The sequence below is a fragment of the Papaver somniferum genome, chromosome 3 (genome assembly GCF_003573695.1).
Source record: "Papaver somniferum cultivar HN1 chromosome 3, ASM357369v1, whole genome shotgun sequence".
In the NCBI taxonomy this organism is placed as follows: Eukaryota; Viridiplantae; Streptophyta; class Magnoliopsida; order Ranunculales; family Papaveraceae; genus Papaver; species Papaver somniferum.
Window position 1 is genome coordinate 22863118 of NC_039360.1, and position 21009 is coordinate 22884126.

The window sequence follows — 21009 nt, forward strand, 5'->3', positions numbered from 1 at the left end:
TTTAGGAAATAAGATATCCATTGAGCCTAAGAATTGTATACCAAGATCAGGCAACATGATTACTGTCCGTATTGAGAATGATTTAACTGAACCACTGAAAAGAGGAGAATGGTGGAATTCTAATCATGGTGAACCGGTTTGGATTAGATACCATTGGTTGAAACAACCACATAGCTTGTGCGCTAAGTGTCATATTATTGATCATGATGATACTATATGCGAGGAGGTTGCTGAACTTCTTCGCGAAAGGGCAATGATAGAGGAAGAGTATGATGAACACTGTAAGGCTAAGCAAGCTACTGGAGAGAAAGAAGCAAGCCCTGAGATGAATTCCGTTGATGCTAACCAAAATGGAGAGAATATGGTTGATGCAGAGGAAGAAAGGTCTGTCAAAAGAGCAAGAAATCATACTGTGCATGACAATGGTTCAAATCCTTCTATCCATGGACCTATTTTCGGTTTACATGGTGGGGTTATGGGTGATCTTACAATGAACTCAAATGCTGAAATAATGGATAGGGTCGAGACTGGAGAAAATGAGAAGCTATGTGTTGAGACAGGGAAGAATCATATGCATGATCAAGAGGAGACTTCTGTTGAGGTAATTACTTGCTTCGCTAAAATTTCCTTTACTTTAAAGTTTGATCGTTATTTCTTACATAAAAATAATCTTGCTTGGTCTTATTACATGTACACCAATTCAATCCTCTATAAATCTAGCTACTCTTTTCAGTCCAGTCTTATAAATATGAGAATTATAGCTTGGAATTGTCAAGGTTTTGTCAACAAAAAAACTAGAGATCACCTCAAAGATCTTATCTCTATATATGACCCTGATATAATCTTTATTTCTGAGGAAAAAATAGGTGAAGATAAAATGTTAAAACTGATTAAGCCGTATAGATACCCAAATCACAAGTTGGTTTCTTCTAGAGGTTTAGCAGGTGGCCTTATTTTGTTATGGAAGGATGGCTTCCATTTTAACATTATCAACTGGGATTCTTGGATTATAAACTGTTCTGTGCAGGACGATCCTTCTAAACCAGTTTGCTTCTTGACTTGTATGTACGGTTCGTCATATCAAAATAACAAAGAAAAGCAATGGACATATATCAGAGATCTTAGTGCAACAATCCAACAACCGTGGGTTATTATTGGTGATTTGAATCTGGTTTTCCCAAATGAAGAAAGATTTTCTTCAAATAATCTTGGTAGACTTACTTCTAAAGCTTCTTCTTCAAGTACTTCTATATCAAGAGATTCACCCTATATCAGTTTAATTCAGGAGGCAGGTCTAGATGATTTGAATTATACTGGGAAATCATTTACTTAGTCTTCTAATATTCATGGTACTGGAGTTCCACGCTCAAGACTTGATAGAGCACTTGTTAATGCTGAGTGGATAATCCATTTTCCAAATGCTAATCCCATACATCTTCCTCAGTTGGGGTCAGATCATTGTCTCATCATGCTGGATTCTTCTAATAACAATGGGGATAGAAAACGTAACTGGAAATACTTCCAATGTTACGAAAGAGATGAAACTCTAAAATCTGAAGTTGAAGCAGCATGAAGTAATCATATAAATGGTTCTCATGCATTCAGATTGTCTAAGAGATTGATCATAACTAGGAAATATGTCTCAAAGTGGAATAAGGAGAATTTTGGAAACATTCAAAGTAATATCTTCCTTCTACATCAACAAATTGAAGCTATTCAGCAAGATAATGAAGTTACTGAGGAAACCTCTAAAGTGCAGTAGCTAGAAAATCAAGTTGAGCATTGGCATCAAATTCAAAACGAATTTTTGGGCCAAAAATCTAGAGATGATTATTACTTGGAGATGGATAGAAACACGAAGCATCATCACGCAAATGCTAATAAAAGGAGGTCAAAAACAATATTTTTGCTTTAAAAGATGAAAACGGAGATTGGTGTACAACTAGAATGGAACTGGAAAGCTTGCTCACTGGGTTTTATGGCAACTTGCACACCACCACAAATCCAGAGAGAAATAGCCAGATCTTACAGTGCATTCCCAAATCGATAACAACAGAGGATAATATGGAACTCATGAGGATACCGGAAGAGATGGATATTTCCAAAGCCTTAAAGAGCATAAAACCATGGAAAACACCTGGGCCTGATGGTTTTCCACCAGGCTTTTTAAAAGTCATTGGAGTATCGTTGGAAGAGATGTTGTCGAAACTGTGCAGCAGTCTTTCCGTTCAGGTTTCTTGCATAAAAGCCTAAACTCTACTAATGTTTCTTTAATTCCAAAGATGAAAAATAAACAATTTCCATATGATTTAAGACCAATTGCATTATGCAATACATCTTATAAGATTATATCCAAGGTTATGTCTGCAAGAATGAAGAAATTGATGGGCAAGATTATTTTTTCTCTTCAAGAAGCTTATGTGCCAGGAAGGCAAATTTCAGACAATATTAAATTGGCACATGAGATTATTCACTCCATGAAGAGTAAAAAAGAAGATACCAGGGTTTTGGCTTTAAAATTAGATATGTCCAAAGCCTTTCATAGGCTTGAATGGTCGTTTCTAAATGATGTGATGCTTCAGATGGGTTTCTCTAATGATTGGTGTAACCTAATCATGCAATTCCTCTCCACTACAAGGATTTATATACTTCTTAATGGCTTCCCTTGTGATGCATATCAACCAACACGAGGAGTACGTCAAGGTGATCCATTATCACCTTATTTGTTTATAATTGCTACAAAAGCTTTTTCAAGGCAGCTCTATCATGCAGAAACTCAAGGTCTTTTAGAAGGTATCAAAATTGCTCCAAATGCACCCTCTATCTCACACTTATTCTTTGCGGATGATTGCTTATTATTCTTGAAGGCTGATTTTCATAATGTGAACAATGTGTTAAAGATAATTGAAGATTTCGGCAAAGCTTCAGGTCAGATGGTAAACTTCAATAAATCTAGTGTGCACAATTTCCTCAGAGGTTTTACAGAATTCTTACAAGACGCTTAAAGGTTCCAGCGATGCTTCCTATTGAAAAGTATCTAGGAATTCCTCTCATTATTGGAAAAAAGAAAAAAAAGTCCTTTTCTCATCTTTATGATAGAGTTAAGAATAGACTTTCTTCTTGGGATGGTAAAACTATGTCCTAATGCGGTAAATCGATGATGATAAGAACTGTGACAAACACAATCCCGGCCTATTCAATGAGCTGCTTTTAAATCCCAGTTGATATTATCAATAAGATGGAAGTTGCACAAAGAGATTTTTGGTGGGGGTTCGAAGACAAGAGAGGTACTTACGTTACCTCATGGAAAAATCTGAGAGTATATAAAGATTGTGGTGGTCAAGGATTCAAAGACCTGAAGATTCTTAATAAAGCATTACTAGTCAGAGCAGCATGGAGAATCTGCACTAACACTGATACTCACTGGGGTAAAGCTATTCAAGCAAAGTACTTCTCTTGCACTAGCCTTCTTCATGCAATTGTCAGAACAAATTTTTCTTGGGCTTGGAATGGTATTCAGAAGCAGATTGAGTTTATTAAACAAAATAGTCACTGGAGATTAGGCAAGGGTGACAAGATAAAAGTTTGGCTTGATGTCTGTGTGTTAGGCTTAGATAACCCACCAGTTCCAAGAGAAGATATCACAGATAGAGAGTCTTATATTCGGGTTCAGGATTTGATGCTGCAAGATAGGCAAAATTGGAACAGTGATCTGATTTAACATCTTTTTGATGACCATACAACTTAGCTTATATTGCGAATGAGAATTCCTACCTCTGCTGATGATAAACTGGTTTGGAAATTGACGAAAAATGGTGCTTTTATGCTTAAGTCGGCTTATTATACTGCGCATCTAGCAAAAAGATCCGCAACAAAATTTACCTTGTGACTGGATGCATACATCAATGGTGGTCATCTGGACTATATGGAATACAAGATGTGACATTAATTTTCAGAATCTGAAGATCGAGCCGCAAGCAGTTGCCAAAAAAGCTTTAATCTTTTCTAAGTATCTAGAATCGCTTTACAACAAACACCAAGATAATAGTTTGATATCTCAGCCTACACTGCATATAGATCAGTCTTCGAAACCACCTAATTTCCCATTTATTAAAGTTAATTGTGATGTCTCTTATGATTTAAACAATGGACTAACAGCAATTGCTCTTATCCTTCGTGATGGTGCAGGAACTTGGAGAGGCGGCTTCTCAAAGTGCTATGCAGGAATAAGAAGCTCTGAACAAGCGGAGTGCCTAGATTTCCTAGACGATGTCAGCTGGTGTATGGATTTAAGGCTTTCTCAAGTTATATTAGAGACTGATCTAAAGGGAATTGAAAGTTATGTCAACAAGGCAGTTCCAGTTATATCATGGGAGAGTGAAACCATTTTGCTTGATGCAATGGACAAATTGAAGTCCATTAGTAGTTGGTATGTTTCTTTCGTTCATAGGTGTTGCAATAAAACTGCTGACAAACTTGCTAAATATAGCAGGCAACATAGAATTTCAGGGGTGTGGTTAGATAGACCACCTGAGGTCATTGAGTCTTATGTACTGTCAGACATGTTTCCTTCCACAAGTTAATCAAATTTCTTCTTCGCATAAAAAAAAAAGAATAAAACTTCCATATGAACTAATAACCACCACCACCAAAAAAAAATTATGCCCTTAATTACGTAGAGAACCATGTTGCATCTCAAAAAGATCAACAACTGATTTTGTCAGCAACGAGAAGTATCACTTTCAAGATGAATATTACACTGATGCAACGATAGGAACCCCTCAAATGACCTATTCACGTCGGTGAAATATTCGTCGTGGAATATGGTATCTCACGTTGCTGAAAAGATTATTCCAGTGTATTCTTCCCCTCTATCAACAGCTTGAAGTAAATTAGTGAAAAAAAAAATCTGTATCTATTCGTTTTCTTGGAACGAATAAATGTTAATCTGTGCATTTTTCTTAAAATCTTAAGATATGCATTTATGTCATGTTTATTGTGAGATTTGAACTGCAGAGAAAATGGCCAAGATGGGTGCTGGTTTGGCAATTGGAGAGAAGGAAGGAAGAATTCAGTAGTTCCCAAAAAATTTGTTAAAGCTGGAGCATGCACACAGGAGTTACAATTTATTTTAGGAAGCATCTGTTACTTTTGTTTCTGAGTTATGAAGCAGGTTTTTGTAGGTTTTTGTTGTTTTCTCTAGCCTATTTTGAGGTTTATTGTTTTGATGTTTGTTTTATTTTTATATTTTTTTTTGTGGAGTGGGGGGAGTCCTCTTTTCTCTTGATTGTTCTGTAACATCCATGGTAAACAACGACCATTTGTTGCTCGTGTAAATAAATTCCATTGCATATAACCATGCACACGCTGGGAATAATCTTAAAAAAAAATTGATCGAAAAGGAAGATTTATTAAAAGAAGAAGGAATACACAAGCGATTCTACCGGAGGTAGATGAAGCAAAAAAAAAGTGAAAAACTAATAGAGAATTACAATAAAATTGCCTGTCAATTAGACATTACAGTATTGGAAAAGTTTAGGTGAACTCTGTTACCTGCAGCTGCTTCCCAAGTTAGAACCAATATAGATGAGATCATCATCCGTTTTGAATAGATATTCCGCCTCTTCTACTGTTTCTTTCTTTCCAGATCGTGGAAATGATTGCTGATGGGATCAGTTTCCATATGTAGTTGCCATCTTCACAATGTGTTGTATGCCATGACTCTGCTAAAACTAATATTGAACTCGGTAATACCCAAGTCCAACCTGTAGAAGGTGTAAGGTTACACCAAATCTTACAATGTAGGAAAATATGGTCTTGTGTTTCTTCTCCTCCACCACACGAAGCACAATCATTATGAAGATTCATACCTTTCCGCTGAAGCAAAACTTTAGTGTTCAACTTGCCATGAACCAAACACCACATTAGGAAACAGATTTTTGGAGGGATTGCCTGCTGCCAAATGAAATGAGAAGGAAAATTATTCGTTCCGTGTTCCGCCACCAACTGTGAGTATAGAGTTTTGACAGAAAACACACCGAAGTGATGTAATTTCCACCTCCTTGTATCTGTCAGGCCATCACGAGCATATTCTTGAGCTTCTCCATTCGCCTGAAGTCGAATTTCCAATTTCCTTCAATAGAAATCATATTAGCAACACAATCGTTTTTGTTACTTGAAAGCTTGAACAGGTTAGGACATGTAATAGATAGAGGTTGCTGCCCACACCAGCAATCATTCCAGAAAGCAATGGTTCTTGAATCATTTGCTGACCAAAGACTCCATCCCCTCATTACACACAATGGACAATTTTAGCATAATTTTAAGTTGATTTTGCAAAGCACAACATTGAGTGTATTGCTATGTACATAGCCTCCATTGTCTTTACTGCAAGACCTTCTTGATTAAAAGGTTTCTGCATCTGATCCCATCTTACAAATGGAAAGTAGTTTTAAAGATGACATAGCAAATTTCTACACTATTGAATCAAAAAGGAACATAAGGATTTTGGGGCAACACCAATTTCACAAAAAGAAATCATTCCATTAGTAGTCCATAAATTACATCCCCTAAATCAAACTAATTTCCACTACTAAAAAAAGGACCAATTTTTTAACAAAACCCAAAGAAGTTAGAAAACATAGTAAGATTGATAAGTATCAGCAGACAAGAAAAAAACCCATTTGGTGTGATTTTACTAGCTGCCTACCATGGAGCTGTGGCAGCAGATCTAATGTTCCTTAAGATCTGTTCTCTTTATTCAATGGGACTCCTCTCTGTTAACTTCAAGGTTTCAATCTCTTCATTTTCAGTATTTGAAGGAGCTTTCAATTTCTTCAACTTAGCTTCTAAATCAGAAATCTTAGTATGAGTTATGGTTGCTTCAACTTGTTTGTTTCTCCTATCTGAAGTAATGTTCTCTAATTTGAGAACAACTCCCTCTTCTTCTTTTGAAATTTCTCTTAGAGCATCAAATCTTGCCCATAGCTTTGCACAACAATAACCCATTTCTTCAAGTTGTGATATTGTTGCAATGAATTCCTCCTGTACATCACTTGATGATAACTCAAGAGGACTACTCAACTTCACCATTTTCTATGCAATGTTAATGAACACCACATCTAGACCTACCTTGATATTTTCACAAACACCAGAAGCATACTTTTCTAAAGGCTTGTAATGTGGGTTCTGTGGAATTTTTGTGAAGAGATCATCTCTTAAATTGTTGTACTCATCGGTAGGGAAAAGAGATGGATAAGCATGACTAGTTGAGGATGAAGGTGAAGAATAATTACTACTCTTCTTCCTTTTAGGAGCTTCACTGCAAGAACCTAAATACATTTTAATGGGATTTTTTAATGAGGGTTTCAAAAGTGGTGGTTCTGCAAAATTTAGTGAGAGGAGGAGAAAAGAGTTTTAAAGAGGGCAGATAGGTGAGCAGTGGAAGGACAATAATGGAGAGTGTGGACTGGACTAAAGTGTCATAAGGTTCTGAGGAGGAGATATTTTTCATGAGTGCTAATAGGGGTACTAATTTTATGGGGGTGTCACCATTAGCTGATAAGTGGTTCATATTTACAGTTGAATTTCAAGTACTGTTTTACAGTTTTACTCATCAGCCACTATTCCATAGGGTCCATAAAAAAATTACTGGAGAGTGTTTTCTTTTTCAGGGGTTGGAATTTTTGCAGGTCTTCTCAAACTTACAAATATACTTTTTCTATAATCCTAAATCTAACTCGATGGCAGAATGGAGGCGGCCTGGGTGGATATGTAGTTGCTCCAGCAAAGCTAACAGTAAAAAGGCCTAAAGAAGTGTCGGTTGTTGAAGGCGCTGATCTACCCTAGCAGGACTTACTGCACTACATGTCTTAACCATTCTCGGTTGTAGAAATTAACATTTAATCCCAAAGTTGTTGGGCTTTGGACGCTCTAGTCCTATCCTCCCAAGCCTAGTACTAGGAGGTCCAAATTCGCCAGGTTTGAAACGGGTTGATCCTTTTGTTAACGATTCAGTCCAAATATGATTTTTCTAAGACGAAAAAACCCATGTGATAGATATGTACGAGTTCTACTGGATTAGTCTGGTTTCTATTTCTCTTCTCCATTCCAATGTCGAGATAACTCTCAAACGAAGAATTTTTTTTTTCCTAAAACCTAATTTTCTTGACTTCCGAACGAATATCCAATAACGAAACATAAATTTGAGAATCAAACAAACACATTTTCGTTTCGATTCAACTTAGTTAAGTTAGATCGTCATCATCAGAACATTTCCTTGAAGATTAACTTGAGCGAAAAAGTTGATTTGATGCAGTTTCAACATTTTAATTCGAATATTTCAACAATCAAAGCGATTTGGAAGATAAGTATAATCTATGTTTATTATTTAATTTGATGTAAATGTCAATTTATCGATCTCAGGAATTTTTTGTGATATTAAAAACCTAATTACTTCGTTTTTTGTTGATACTACTAGGTTTTTTGTTGACTGGAAAAAATAAGATGTGTTTGCACTATCATTTTTCTGGTGTCATAGGTTTGTGTAGATTGTGTTCATATACTAACTCATGTAACATCACAATTCCTTGTTATGTTTATTAATTAGAATCATTAATTCCTTTAATAAGAAAATAAATAGGAGTAGTAATTTGCTATACATTTACTGTGCAGTGGTTTGATATTTTAACCAAACTGTAAAAATCGTGAAATTTTGCGCATTTATGTACCAGCTATACGTGATGTACATAGAAGTGCACTCTTTTTTGTCCTTGTTATAAGAAGTGTATATGCTTGTACACCACTTATTATATGACTTCTTGTATATTCCACATGGATTATTTTTAGTTTTACATATGAAAAACTTGGCTTTCCTTGTGATGAAATGGGTATCGTAACGATCTTTATGACTTCTTGTTGATATATTACCTCATGTTATTGTATGCTTGTATTAATTTATTGGGATAAATAAGGGTAGATTCATTTATTTATTTCTCTCTTTTTTTTCTTCCAGAAATGACTGAGAACAAAGGTCATGACTACTCATCTGGATGGTGGGAATTCTTTTTTGGGTTCCACGATTCGAAGCAGAGATGCAAACCGAAACATTTAAAGGTATTACTTAAGAATTTCCACCCTTTATTTGTTTCTTTTATTTTGCATCTTGGTTATTCTATTTGTTTGTTGGTAAGTACATAATTATATAAAAGCAATCCAGATTCATGCACATTTAGTATTATCGCGTTCCTATTTTGCTCAAACTAGAAGCTCTCAGTGTTTGCTGCGATGTGTACATAGTTGTACACATGCTGAAGATTAATGTGTACATAATTATACACATGTTTATTGGGTGCGATTTTTAGGTGTTGATCGGCAATTCAGGAATAAGCTTTGGTTAATGTATAATCCTTCTACTGGTAATTATTACTCGTATACTTTTGTTTTGATTTCCAAATTTCAATTCGACATGCAAATTTGATAATAGTAGACTGGAATTTATATCAACAGGTGAAACAATATCGTTGGATCGCATTTCAAGATTTGTTATGAGGTCAATACCAGTTTGAATTTTGTTCTTTTTAATCATTTTTTCCACTAAAATCTCTACTTGCAACTCCCGTTGAGAAGTTTCATGTGAAATTACTTTTAGATTAACTGCTTGTTTAGGATATGCCCAATTTTGTATTTTTCTTCTTCTTTTTGTTGTAGATTTTTTATGTGTAGACGATTCAAGTTGTTTATGTGTATAAACTTCTGCATTTTGTTCCGTATCATGAATATGCGACATGTTTTATGTATGCGGATGTTAGATTTTCTGTATTTTGTACATGTGTACACGGTGTACACTACTGTCCTGTCTCATTGATATATGACATGTTTTATGGGTATGGATGTTGGATTTTCATGATTTTTGTAGATGTGTACATAGTGGTACACCACCATGTATACATATTTGTACACCTATAATATAAGTATACATTGTCGTACACATATGACATAAATTACATGTGTACATAGTATCCCATCTTAGGATTCTTAATCAAGTTTTAGTGAACAATCTTTTTTCGTTTTTTGGATGTCGAATCAGTGATGCTATGATTCACTGGATGTTGGTTACGACAGAAATCTTAGGATGTCTGATTGCTCCTATACTGCCAATTGTATCAATACTTCTCCAGCAAACAGCAATTCAAGCATCTTTCCACTATAACAACGTAGAGATTGTAGAATCAAGGTCAAGTGCAGCAGTAAGTTAAACTAAAATCCAAAGTCGTTGAGGAACTAGATCTGATTCACATAATATAAACACAGGCTTGCTATCAATCCAGCCAAATAATCATATCTACTGTAGATTTATAAATGTTGCTTCTATTTGACCATAGGAACTTTCATCAACGGATGCAACCCAAATTGGCAACAACCTCTCAAATCTCGATCAGATATACGATAGAAAAGATCATTCAACAAAAATATTGGTAAGCATATATTCTTAGAAGTACGTAAGAATTAACCGGTATATTTTCTCGTACACCAGTTATATGGGTACATATAAAAGTGCACCTTTTCTTTCGTGCTTGTTACAGGTGTATATGCTTGTACACCTTGATCTTGCTCTTAGAGCTTCAATGGAGGAAGAGAGGGCAAGAAAGGACGTTGCTGCAAGGACTACAGAAGAAAAAGGAAGTGGACAGGCTTCAAGTTCACATGATACAACTATGACTGAAAACGCTGGCATTATGTATGATAAAGCTAATATAGGCGATTTGATGGCAAGTCTCGTGCTTGTTACTAGTTGTCCTGGGGTTGAATCTGTGGTTAGAAACATGATGCAATTTATGATTGTAATGTGGTTTTCTGCAGTGAAGGAAAGATGTGTTTGGTTTGATTAGAATTTATGCCTGCTCGAGTTTGAATGAAGATGGTGTTACTGAGATTTCAAGGGTGTTAGAACTGTTAATTTGATGAATATGAGATGGAGATAGTGTTGTTACTTTGTGCGATTTAGAGTCTGCAGTGAGTAGGCTGATAACGAAATGAAAAAGCGATGTGTATTGTTGTTGGTCGAGCAATTACAGGGTATGGATGAGCTGCAGCTGGCGATGAAGCAATTGCGGGTGATGCTATGGGAAATTTGGAAGAATGGGTTTGCTTCTATGTTGCAGTACAAAGAATGGTGCAGCTGAGTATCTGGTGCTATTGAGATGGTAGAACTCTGAAGTGGTGATCTGGTGAATAATTATGAAATGCCGACGGAGTTGCAAAGATGAAATATGTGGTGTTGGTGGTACTGAGAAGCAGGAATTTATGTTGTTCGATGGGTAGTGTTGCTGTAGAGAAGTGCAACTAAGATTGGAAAGCTATAGAAACAGATAAAAAATTTGAGTTGAATGGCTGAGGCGTTGTAGTTGTTTGCAGCAGCAGGGTGAAGAGTGGTTGAGCATTGGGGCTGATGTATTTTTTATAGATGTATACACGTTTGTACACCAATGTAAACCAAGTTTTTTTTTAAATGAGAATTATATAGTCATATGAGTACTATTTTAATTTTTTTTATATATTATTTAAAACTGTTGACATCATCGTGAATCACTTTGGATTAAACTGCAAATATTTGGACTAAATTGTAAACCAGAAGATTATTTGTGTATTTTCCATAAAAAAGAACTAATTTGTACCTAGTTGAATGGGTTAGGATTAAATAGTATATTTGAATGGGATTTTGAACTAAACCATATTTTTCCCTTCTCGGTTACGTTGAAGTCAGAGGTGGAGGGAAGGCAGAGGTGGAGGGAAGGCAGCTAATGTTTTAGTCGTAGCAGCGTCAGGTGGAGTACGTCATTACGTAGTTCAATTAGCAAAGCATGGAAATAATCATGGGACTGCTACCTGTGGAGCTCGAAACATCGATCTTGTAAATAGTTTGGGTGCAGATGAAGTTCTAGACTATACTACAGAAGATGATAAAATGTTGACGAGCCCATCAGGGTGCAAGTATAAACTGTGTCACAAGTAAAATCACATCCTTAACATGTAAAGAGAACCTCTTTGAACAAGGAACCTGATGGTAAGACGATGACAAAGTCGTTAAAGAAGAAAAGTTGACGACAGTAATCGACTCCAAGTATCCACTTGCAGAGGCAGAACAAGCTTCGGCTAAGATGATGGGAGGTTGGGAAGATCGTTGTAGAACCATAAAATGCAAGACATTCAAGCTGAAAACCTGCGAACATTTAGCGTTAACCAGTAAAACATCTGTGCCATAATTATTTTTTCTTCAACATCATAGAAGTGGAACAACTTCTAAGACATGCTGCTCTGAAATAATACCGCAACAATAATTAAAGGATTCAAGAAGCATCAGACTGTACTTAATGACCAAAGTTGGAACTACATTACCAAGCATTCACTTTTAAGGCCATGAATCCTGAGAGGGTCTATAACAAAACACCAACATAAAAATCCAGACACAAAATAGATACTGTTTTAGCTATTGTAGAATCCAAAAAGAAGGGAAAAAAAAACTAGTACATCCTTCATGTGTATCCCATACTTCTGTACTTGTTACTACTTGTTCATTACTCATTCATCACAGGCTTGTTCTCATTGGCCTTTGGTCTCTGCTGTTTAGGCTGGTCTTCCATTCTCCTGGAAAGTAAGAAGAAATTACAATTTGCAATCAGAACAAGATGTATGAACCAAAACGAACACTGATAGTTTATGTAGTTCAACAATGTTTTCCAACCATGCGTTTCTAATTCTTAATCACTACACAAAGGAAGTACTTTTACCAAGGTTTCAAAAAGTGAAAACGTAAAGCAATGATAAACCAACATAAAACCAAAGCAAGTACACAAAGGAAATACTTATAAATATATATGTGAAGCTTCCTAACATAAAACCAAAAACCAACATAATAAACCAAAAACTCCCTTATGCGTCTTTCCTAAGTGACTTTTGAACCTAGTAACCCACTAACCCCGCCTGAAATTTCCTGTCAGAGAACTTGCACTGCACATAGAAAACATGTCTTCCTACAATAATTGGATTCAACTTCAGTACCACATTTTATTTGTGGATTTGTTAGCTTGGGTAGGCTGGCTAGCCATTGCAAATCAGAACAATAGAAGTGTAGAATAGCAGAAGAAGAAAAAGAAGAAAAATAAAAGGAAGAAGTTGCCGAATTGTAGATAAACGTTGGGAGTCTCTAAACAGACAGGCTTGTTGAGATTTTATACTAGGGCTTGTAAAAAGCAAACTTCTAGACCTATTTTTGAGGCTTTAAACCCTTTTTTCTCTTAAAATATATTGACCTGATACTAACGCGCAGGTAGTGAAGCACCAAAAAGCGTGCATCATTACGCGCTTCAAAACGTTTTTGACACACTGACTTGTACTAATTAGACAAAGCTGGCCTGATAAGGTTATATCGGCTGTAAGGAAATCGAAATGCAGCCTTGCCATATTGAAACTTAGAGAATTTGTTAGTTTCTGTAGGATTCTAGGTCTTTGTGTTTTGTTAGAAATCTGAGGGTTGAGCTGGTTTGTCCTTGTGTTCTGTTTTAAGTTTTAGTATGGGTTCCTAGTAGGAGTCTTCTGTTGATGAGTTTTAGATGGTGTTAAAGGCTTGTTTGTACTCTGTTGTTTTCAATAAATGCTATGTTTCTTCCGCAAACATAAAAATTTGAAACTTAGAACCAAGCAAGAAACAACAGCCAAACACAAGGAAAATTTTAGGGTTGGAACTGTAACTACATAATTATGTGCTCTCTATTCCACAGAACTGAAGACCTACATTACTGGATGCTCTGTAGCAATTTCTGAAGAAGGAAGGGTTTACTGCCTAGAGATAAGTCGCTCTGACCCTAAAAATTTAATCACTATATGTATGCATGATGCAAAACATAAAACCCTTCACAAGAAAAAGGTAGCAACTAAAATTAGGGATTTCCAAATTATTGTTAAAAATCAAGATCCAAAAGTTTCACCACATAAAGCTAAAGAAACAACAGGTATAATTTCTGTAATTTCAATAATAAGATGGAATTTCTCTAGCAAACATAAGAAAGACAATCCAAAAAGAAAATCATAAAAATGGAACCCTAATACGAAGAGCTAACAGATTGAAGAAAAGTAAAGAGGGGATAGATATACTACCTTTTATCCGCTCCTCCTTTCTGGCTGAGGAAGGATCTGAAGAGAGTTGAATTCACGTCGTAAATCATCTTTCTTGGTTATGTTGTTCTGCTGGTTTTGCAGAAACCCTAAAATCTCAATTTACTCTCCAGAAGCTTCAGTGGTTGTGAAGGGGGTATATATGGGGAACAAATGTTGATCCTTTGCTACTCAATGTTAAATGTCTAATTTTAATCCTCTTATTTACGGTCCCAAATGGACCTTATCGGCATCCAACGTCCTTCCTTTAGGCGTGGATAAGTGGTGTTTTTTCCTCTGGGTGCAAATAGTACTATAGTTCTGGTTCTGGATGGGCTCAACATCTCATGGGCCGTCGGACGGTTTGTTTGTTTTTGCTGATTTTTTTTTTTTTTTTTTTTGTGAAAACTACGGGGAGACCCATTCTTCCTGATGTTTCTACTGTGAAACCCACGCTTCCAAAACTACAGGCGCGCACCCAAATTCTGGAAGAAAATTATTCTCAAACCCAAAATATATAAAATTTTGTTTGTCTTTTCTTCTTCTTCTTCTTCTTCTTCTTCTTCTTCTTCTTCTTCTCCTCCACTATACCTAGATCTCAGAAAAAGGAGAGATTCGATTGATTTCGAGAACAAATTCATGCCTAAATTCGATTGATCTCAACAGCAGCACCAAATCGTCTTCTTCTTCGAATTAACGACGAATCCTCTTACTACCGATTCTCTTCATTACAATTTCAATTCACTACTGTTATTAATGGTAGCAGCACAAATCCCTAAATGGGTTTGTAGAACACGGTTTGGTCATCATAGATTTATGATCAAAACTTGTTTTCAATGAAGATTTTGAAATGAATTTCAAATTTTTATGAAACTCTCAGCCGTGAATTGAGTTGGAGTAAGCAATACTGGATGAGTTGTGAAGAAGGTTTAATTGCAGATGATGGTGTAAATACATGAAAGAAGATGATGGTGTAAATACATGATTTTGACCAAGAGACCCCGAATAACTGAAAGATAATGGTTTGTGTGGGAGTTAATGAAACATGAAAGAAGATGATGATGTGGTTATGACTGCATAACATGTCATTCAGTCGAGAAACTGTCTGCATAACATGTTATGCATTCGTGAAAATGGATGCATAACCTGTTATGCATCTACAAAATTTGTTGCATAACTTGTTATGCAGTCCAGAAAACCTGCATAACCTGTTATGCGTCCGAAAATATGGCTACAGAATGCATTATGCATCGAGAAAATAGATGCATAACCTGATATGCATCCGTAAATATGGATGCATACTGCATTATGCATCAATTTTTTATATGTACGGCTAAAATCAACCAAAAAAATGGTAATATAACTTGTTATAGATGCATAATTTTGTTATCCAAATGCATAATTTGTTATGCAGTGGAGAAAATGGTTGCATAATTCGTTATGCGTCTGCAGAATGTGTTATGCATCGTTTTTGGTGACTGCATAATGGTTAAGTATCAAGTTTTCAAAAAAAATCCCTAAAATGAGGATCACCTCCGATTTTTTCGTTAAAAACAAAAATTTGATATTCTTGTTTGTACTCGTTGCGTAGCTCTTTTAAAAAGATTTCCAACGATATAGAATTTGTAAAATTCTAAGGCGCGGATTTTTAGATATGTTATGTCCAAGTTGCGCTACCAATTATACCCCTGAAAAATTAGGCTGCATAACGAGTTATGCCTGAAAAGATAGTATGCATAACCAGTTATGTATTGATTCATATAATAATTTCATATAATTATGGGTGTCACAGTATACAAAATTAATTGTGGGCCTGAGAATGAGAATATTATTTTTTTTGGGTCTCCCCCTAATTTCCCCTTTTTTTTTACTACTAAAAAAGAAGGATATCATTGATCAAGATACAAATTACAAGATATGGTTCAGCAAGTGAGGTTGATCATCATCCCCACCAATCCTGGTTTGGTTTGGTACACTCCCACCAATCCTGGCATCCCTCATTAGCAGCCTAGAGTGAACCAAACAGATTTTTCCTTGGTTTGGTACACCTCCATCAATCCTGACACCCCGTTAGCAGCCTTGAGTGAACCAATTACACTCAGCCTTCTGTTGTACTTAGCTACAGAATCAGTCTTATAATTATAATATGTATTAATATATTCGAGATTGAGTTGTTTGTTATTTCTGATTTGGCATTTGACATTCTACCCAAATTTGTTTGTCATCGTCATCTCCCAATGGTTGGAACCTTTTAGTCCCTTGATCTCCTCCCTTGAGGTTAGCACAGGGTTTCATTTATGTGGCATTGAGCCTCTATCACATGTAATGGGGGACGTTTTTAGGGGACGATTTAGGGGATGGGAAGCAGTTTGATTTATTTTTTCATTTCTCAGATTTTGACTCAAAGACATGTCCCCAAAATATTTGAATATCTTATAGTACACATGGAATATAGTGGTTATCCAGTTAGCAGCATTCGTTACACCAAGCAACTTGTACTACTTGGAATCAGTAAGTTACTTGTTGGATGAGACTAACATCTAAAGATAGTGGGTGTTGTATTGCATGGTTAATATGCAAGCTAGTGGTGTTTACTATATACTCCCTCCGTTCCAATTTAGATGATGTTGTGGAGTTTTTCACGCAGATTAAGAAACGTCAAAGAGAATAATTTTTTTCCATGTCTACCCATATTAATATTCTTTTAAAAATTTAAACCTCATAATTTTTAGTTTCTAGGTTCAAGTATAAATTATGAATCCCCATATAATTTCACTTGGGATCACCAAATATCCCAAAATGATAGAGAATAGATTTAAATTTTAAATTAAATTAATTATCTCTTACAAAGAGAATGAATGTTATGTTGTGATTCCAAAGAAGGGGTAAATATGTGAGAATGTGGAGAAAATAGCTAAATCTTCATCTATTTTGGAACACAAAAAAACTTCTAAAACATCATCTAAAGTGGAAGGAAGGGAATATATATATATATATATTTGAATATAGTATGACATTTAATACTAGATGGTGTCTACAAAATAACACCTTTAAATTTGTATCAATAGTTGTATTTGGTACCCCCAAATTCTTAATTGAATAAAACACTCTCTCTATTTCTTCTTATCTCCTGTTATTTCTCTTGCTATCCATTATGAATTTATTGTTTTTTTCAATCGGTAAAGAATTTGATGTGGGCGAGATTCGAACTCAGATCACTGATATTATCACCCAGTAACTTTACTATTATACTACAGTTGCACCTGCATTATGAGTTTATTATTAGTAGTTAATTAGTACTTGTTTTATACTAGGTATGACCGGTGCCACGAAGGCATGGGTTCTGGTTAGTTTTTAAATTAGAGATCCATGAGTTTTTCTTTTTGTACACAAGGATCCCACTCCTATATATGGTGGCAAGTATAGAATAATCATCATTAATTAATTGATAGTTTGACTTGGTCGAAGTATACCTAATCTTGATATCTTTTTTATACACACATACGATGCTAGATTTGATTAACCTTCTTTGAAATCTATCAAAAACAACAGAGGCCTTAATCTATCAAGGGCTAGTTTAAGTTGTTTTCTATTGCGAAGGGCTAGCACATTGGTTGTTAACAATCAATTTGATGACTGTCAAAGCTTCATGACACTATTTTGAATGTTTCAAACTCTTGAACTCTATTTATTTCAATATGAGCGCTTACAACATTTGATACTAATTCCAGATCAAAATTTTAACAACCATACATCTAATTCCTTTTGTGGGTTTGTGTACAAATGACTTCAGGTTTGTCTAACTAGACGGTCGGTCAAATGAAGCTCCGTATGAACATTATCATGTATTCTAAGATCATCGAGAGGACACAAATTAATCTCATAATGAAAATTGTGGGAACACAAATATTTTGCATAAATAGATTCATGTGATACTGAAATTTCAATGTGCAGTCAAACACCTATATTAGAATCAACCAACAACGATATGGATCGAAGTTGTAAGCTTGTGCCTAAACCTCCTCAATTTAGATGTATTCACATGTAAAGTATAATGGGATACTAGCGGTCATAAAATGATTAAGTGGAATTAATAGAACATCCAAGGAAAACATTACTTTGAATTAAAAAATTTGATCTTGTGAAGTTAAGAGAACATCTTGACATCTTGTAGATGTAGGATTGCAGACTCAAAATATAGGTCTTTTGGAACTTAAATATGTACACATTTGATTTGTTAAACTGACTCAAGGGTTCCTAATGCAAGTAAGGATAAACAGACAGCGGTATACCTCTCCCTTCGTAAGAACGTCTGAAGCAGCAGCGCGGACAACCACTGCATTCAGTATCCAGGGCAACAAATATGGGGCTGCCATTACGGTATATCACTTTAAAGAGAAGGAAAAGGGAAGTACTCGCATCGAGGGTACCCGAGTATAGTTAATTTTTGGATGGTTAGTATTTGATTATACCATGAATAATGGGAATAAAGAGATTACGCAATGATACAAAAGGAAATTGTTAGAGCATCGATCGGTCGAACTCATGAGTGTTGCTATCTCAAGATTATCGTCAAATTTAGTTGTCAAAACTATATCTTGATTTTTATTCTACAATTAGTTAAGTGTCGGATTATGATAGAATTGTATTTGAGAAATGGACATCAGGGCATCCATCATTGTTTCTACAGTTTGAAGGCGAAGATCAGCCGAAGCTTTTGGAGAACTTCTTCAACAAAAGGTAAGTGAATACTGAATCACCTATTTCTCAAGTTATTTATCTTTCAATCAACGAGACGTTGTCGCATAACTAGTTAGACTAAAGCAAGCATATCAAGAGTTTTGAGTCAAGTTTATCTTGGTAATTAGTTTTCGAAATATGACTAAGCTTAGTGAACATTTGTTCATACTTGATAAATTTCGGTTAAGAACAATTAATTTTTCATAATATAAATCGTGATTCATGATTATCATTCGAAAATAGCCTGAAACAATGATATGTGTCATTGATGTTATTTTGAGAGTGTTTCGGATTGATTTAGAGAGAAATATAGAACTATTGTGAATTCGGATACATGACAGTATGCATACCAGACTTACAAAGTGGAAAAACTGTTATAGCTCCGAAGCCGTAATACATGTATCATGTAAACGTACCGGCGTATCTATATGTCGACAACAACCTTTTTGGTATGTGTACCAGTATGCATACCTAAAAGGAACTATCCGTTTTGGAACCGGTGTGGTATCCATACCCGATACACAAATCGGAAAAGTTCTGTAAGTTCCGGAATTTTAATTTGTCTTAAAGGTACACATACTCGGTATATGTACTATGACAAATATGTTCACGAACATGGTTTAAGTACACGTACTTACTCTGTCGAATAATTTCAAATGCACATATAATTATTTTTGTGATATAATTTGCATTTGAATTAATCTCTAAAAACACCATATACATGTTTGATCACATAATTGTGACTCAAACTTAAAGTCTTAAAAATGTTTATGAAAATGGCCAAGCTTATAGTTCAATTGGCTAGTTTCGGCTAACCATTCATGAACGTTGTATTTATACACGGTTTTGTTACCCTCTACGTTTTCAATTGGTATCAGAGCATGCAAAAACATTTAAGACCTAACAAGTCTGTATTTGAAGCAATCTGACTATATGGACAGAGACGAAATCTCAAAAAACGTATCACCAATTCAAAATAATTTGGACATGTTTCAAGGTTCCAGTTCACGTGAGAAAACTGTCACATCTGATACATAAACTAAAACTGTGGATAACTGGGAGACACGCCTAGAAGAACAGTTAGATGAACTTTCAAACGAAAGTGATTATGATATTAATAAAGGTGTTGATAAGGAAGTATCATAATATACCAAAGTGTTTGACCATCTCTTAAAGAGAAAAAGGCCAACCTCATGTCTAATTAGTTTTCTGACTCCTCTCTGTCGAGAAAACAAAAAACTGAGAAAGGTCCTTAAAGGTTATGATTGTGATTATCATCTATTACAACCCCTTCTTAACGATCGCGAAGAATTTGTGCGTTCAACAAACTATGAATATGAAAAACTTCGTTAAAATCTCATTATGTTGGAAGAAAAACTTGCAAGGAAGGAAGCAAGGTTTAACTCTCAACAAATTGACAGAGAAAGTGTTTTTCTCACTCGAGAAGAACAGCTTGCGGCTGATTTAACTGTTGCTCTTGGTAATATCAAGTTGTAGAATAAAAATTGAAAAAGCTCAATGCTAGTTCAAACAAATCAACCACTATGCTACGAGCAATTAAAAATCAATACACGGCGATTGGGCTATAGGAGAACAGATGCTCCAAGTATTAGAGAGGTAAAATTTGTCAAGGCTTGTTCTTCTTCTCAACCAAAGGTTTCTACTGATTAGGAAAAGTGAAATATCTATATCAGCAGTTGAAGTTTGAAAGATCAAATTACAACAACCTCCAAAACCAGCACACGCGAAACCAGGTAATAACACTCCTCATGTTTGGTATTATTGCGTAAAAAACGGTCACCTGAAAGAGGAATGTCGTTTTCGCATGAGGAATGAAAAAATTCATGATGTTCTTATTTGAGCATCACAAGAATTGTTCCAACCCAGATCATATGTTAAGACTAATACTCTTGACACTATGGGTTGTCAACGTCTAACCTTTAGGAAAAGGAATCGGTGTTGTGATTATAGAGTTATCTTTATTTTGGTCTTATCGAATTAAGTGGTTGTTTTTGAACAATTGGTTTAACAAAGGGACTAAGGTGCTTAGTTGATTTTTGTTTTGCTAAACTAAATTGGAAAAATTGTTTCGGACAATTGTTTCCTTGATAACATATC

At 35.4% G+C, this 21009-nt stretch overlaps 2 protein-coding genes across 4 annotated transcripts; one reads left to right on the forward strand and one right to left on the reverse strand.

Annotated features, from left to right (window-relative positions):
* Positions 1 to 3238: 3238 nt before the first annotated feature.
* Positions 3239 to 3721, forward strand: LOC113359151 (uncharacterized mitochondrial protein AtMg00310-like). Its single transcript, XM_026602829.1, has one exon. The coding sequence runs from the start codon at positions 3239 to 3241 to the stop codon at positions 3719 to 3721; it is 483 nt and encodes a 160-aa protein (XP_026458614.1).
* An 8168-nt stretch (positions 3722 to 11889) lies between these two features.
* On the reverse strand, positions 11890 to 14357 carry LOC113355556 (wound-induced basic protein-like). Of its 3 annotated transcripts, none has more exons than XR_003362478.1 (3): positions 14155 to 14356; positions 12397 to 12645; positions 11890 to 12220 (listed from the first exon to the last, which is right to left on the reverse strand). XR_003362478.1 is itself a non-coding variant. In XM_026598443.1 (3 exons), the coding sequence occupies exons 1-2, from the start codon at positions 14220 to 14222 to the stop codon at positions 12576 to 12578; spliced, it is 138 nt and encodes a 45-aa protein (XP_026454228.1). In that variant the 5' UTR covers positions 14223 to 14357; the 3' UTR covers positions 11890 to 12220; positions 12529 to 12575. The 3 variants fall into 3 exon arrangements, 2 of the variants coding, with proteins under 2 accessions (XP_026454228.1, XP_026454227.1); XM_026598443.1 differs by having other exon boundaries at positions 12529 to 12645; positions 14155 to 14357; XM_026598442.1 differs by lacking the exon at positions 11890 to 12220 and having other exon boundaries at positions 12260 to 12645.
* Positions 14358 to 21009: the final 6652 nt, after the last annotated feature.

What these genes read in the sequence shown, in the direction of transcription:
- LOC113359151 (XM_026602829.1), top strand. Translation starts at nt 3,239, where the DNA reads ATGGAAGTTGCACAAAGAGATTTTTGGTGGGGGTTCGAAGACAAGAGA.
- LOC113355556 (XM_026598443.1), bottom strand. Translation starts at nt 14,222, where the DNA reads ATGATTTACGACGTGAATTCAACTCTCTTCAGATCCTTCCTCAGCCAG. An exon ending in AAAGGAGGAGCGGATAAAAG is followed by an intron (nt 12,646 to 14,154) that starts GTAGTATATCTA and finishes CTTACTTTCCAG; the next exon opens with GAGAATGGAAGACCAGCCTA.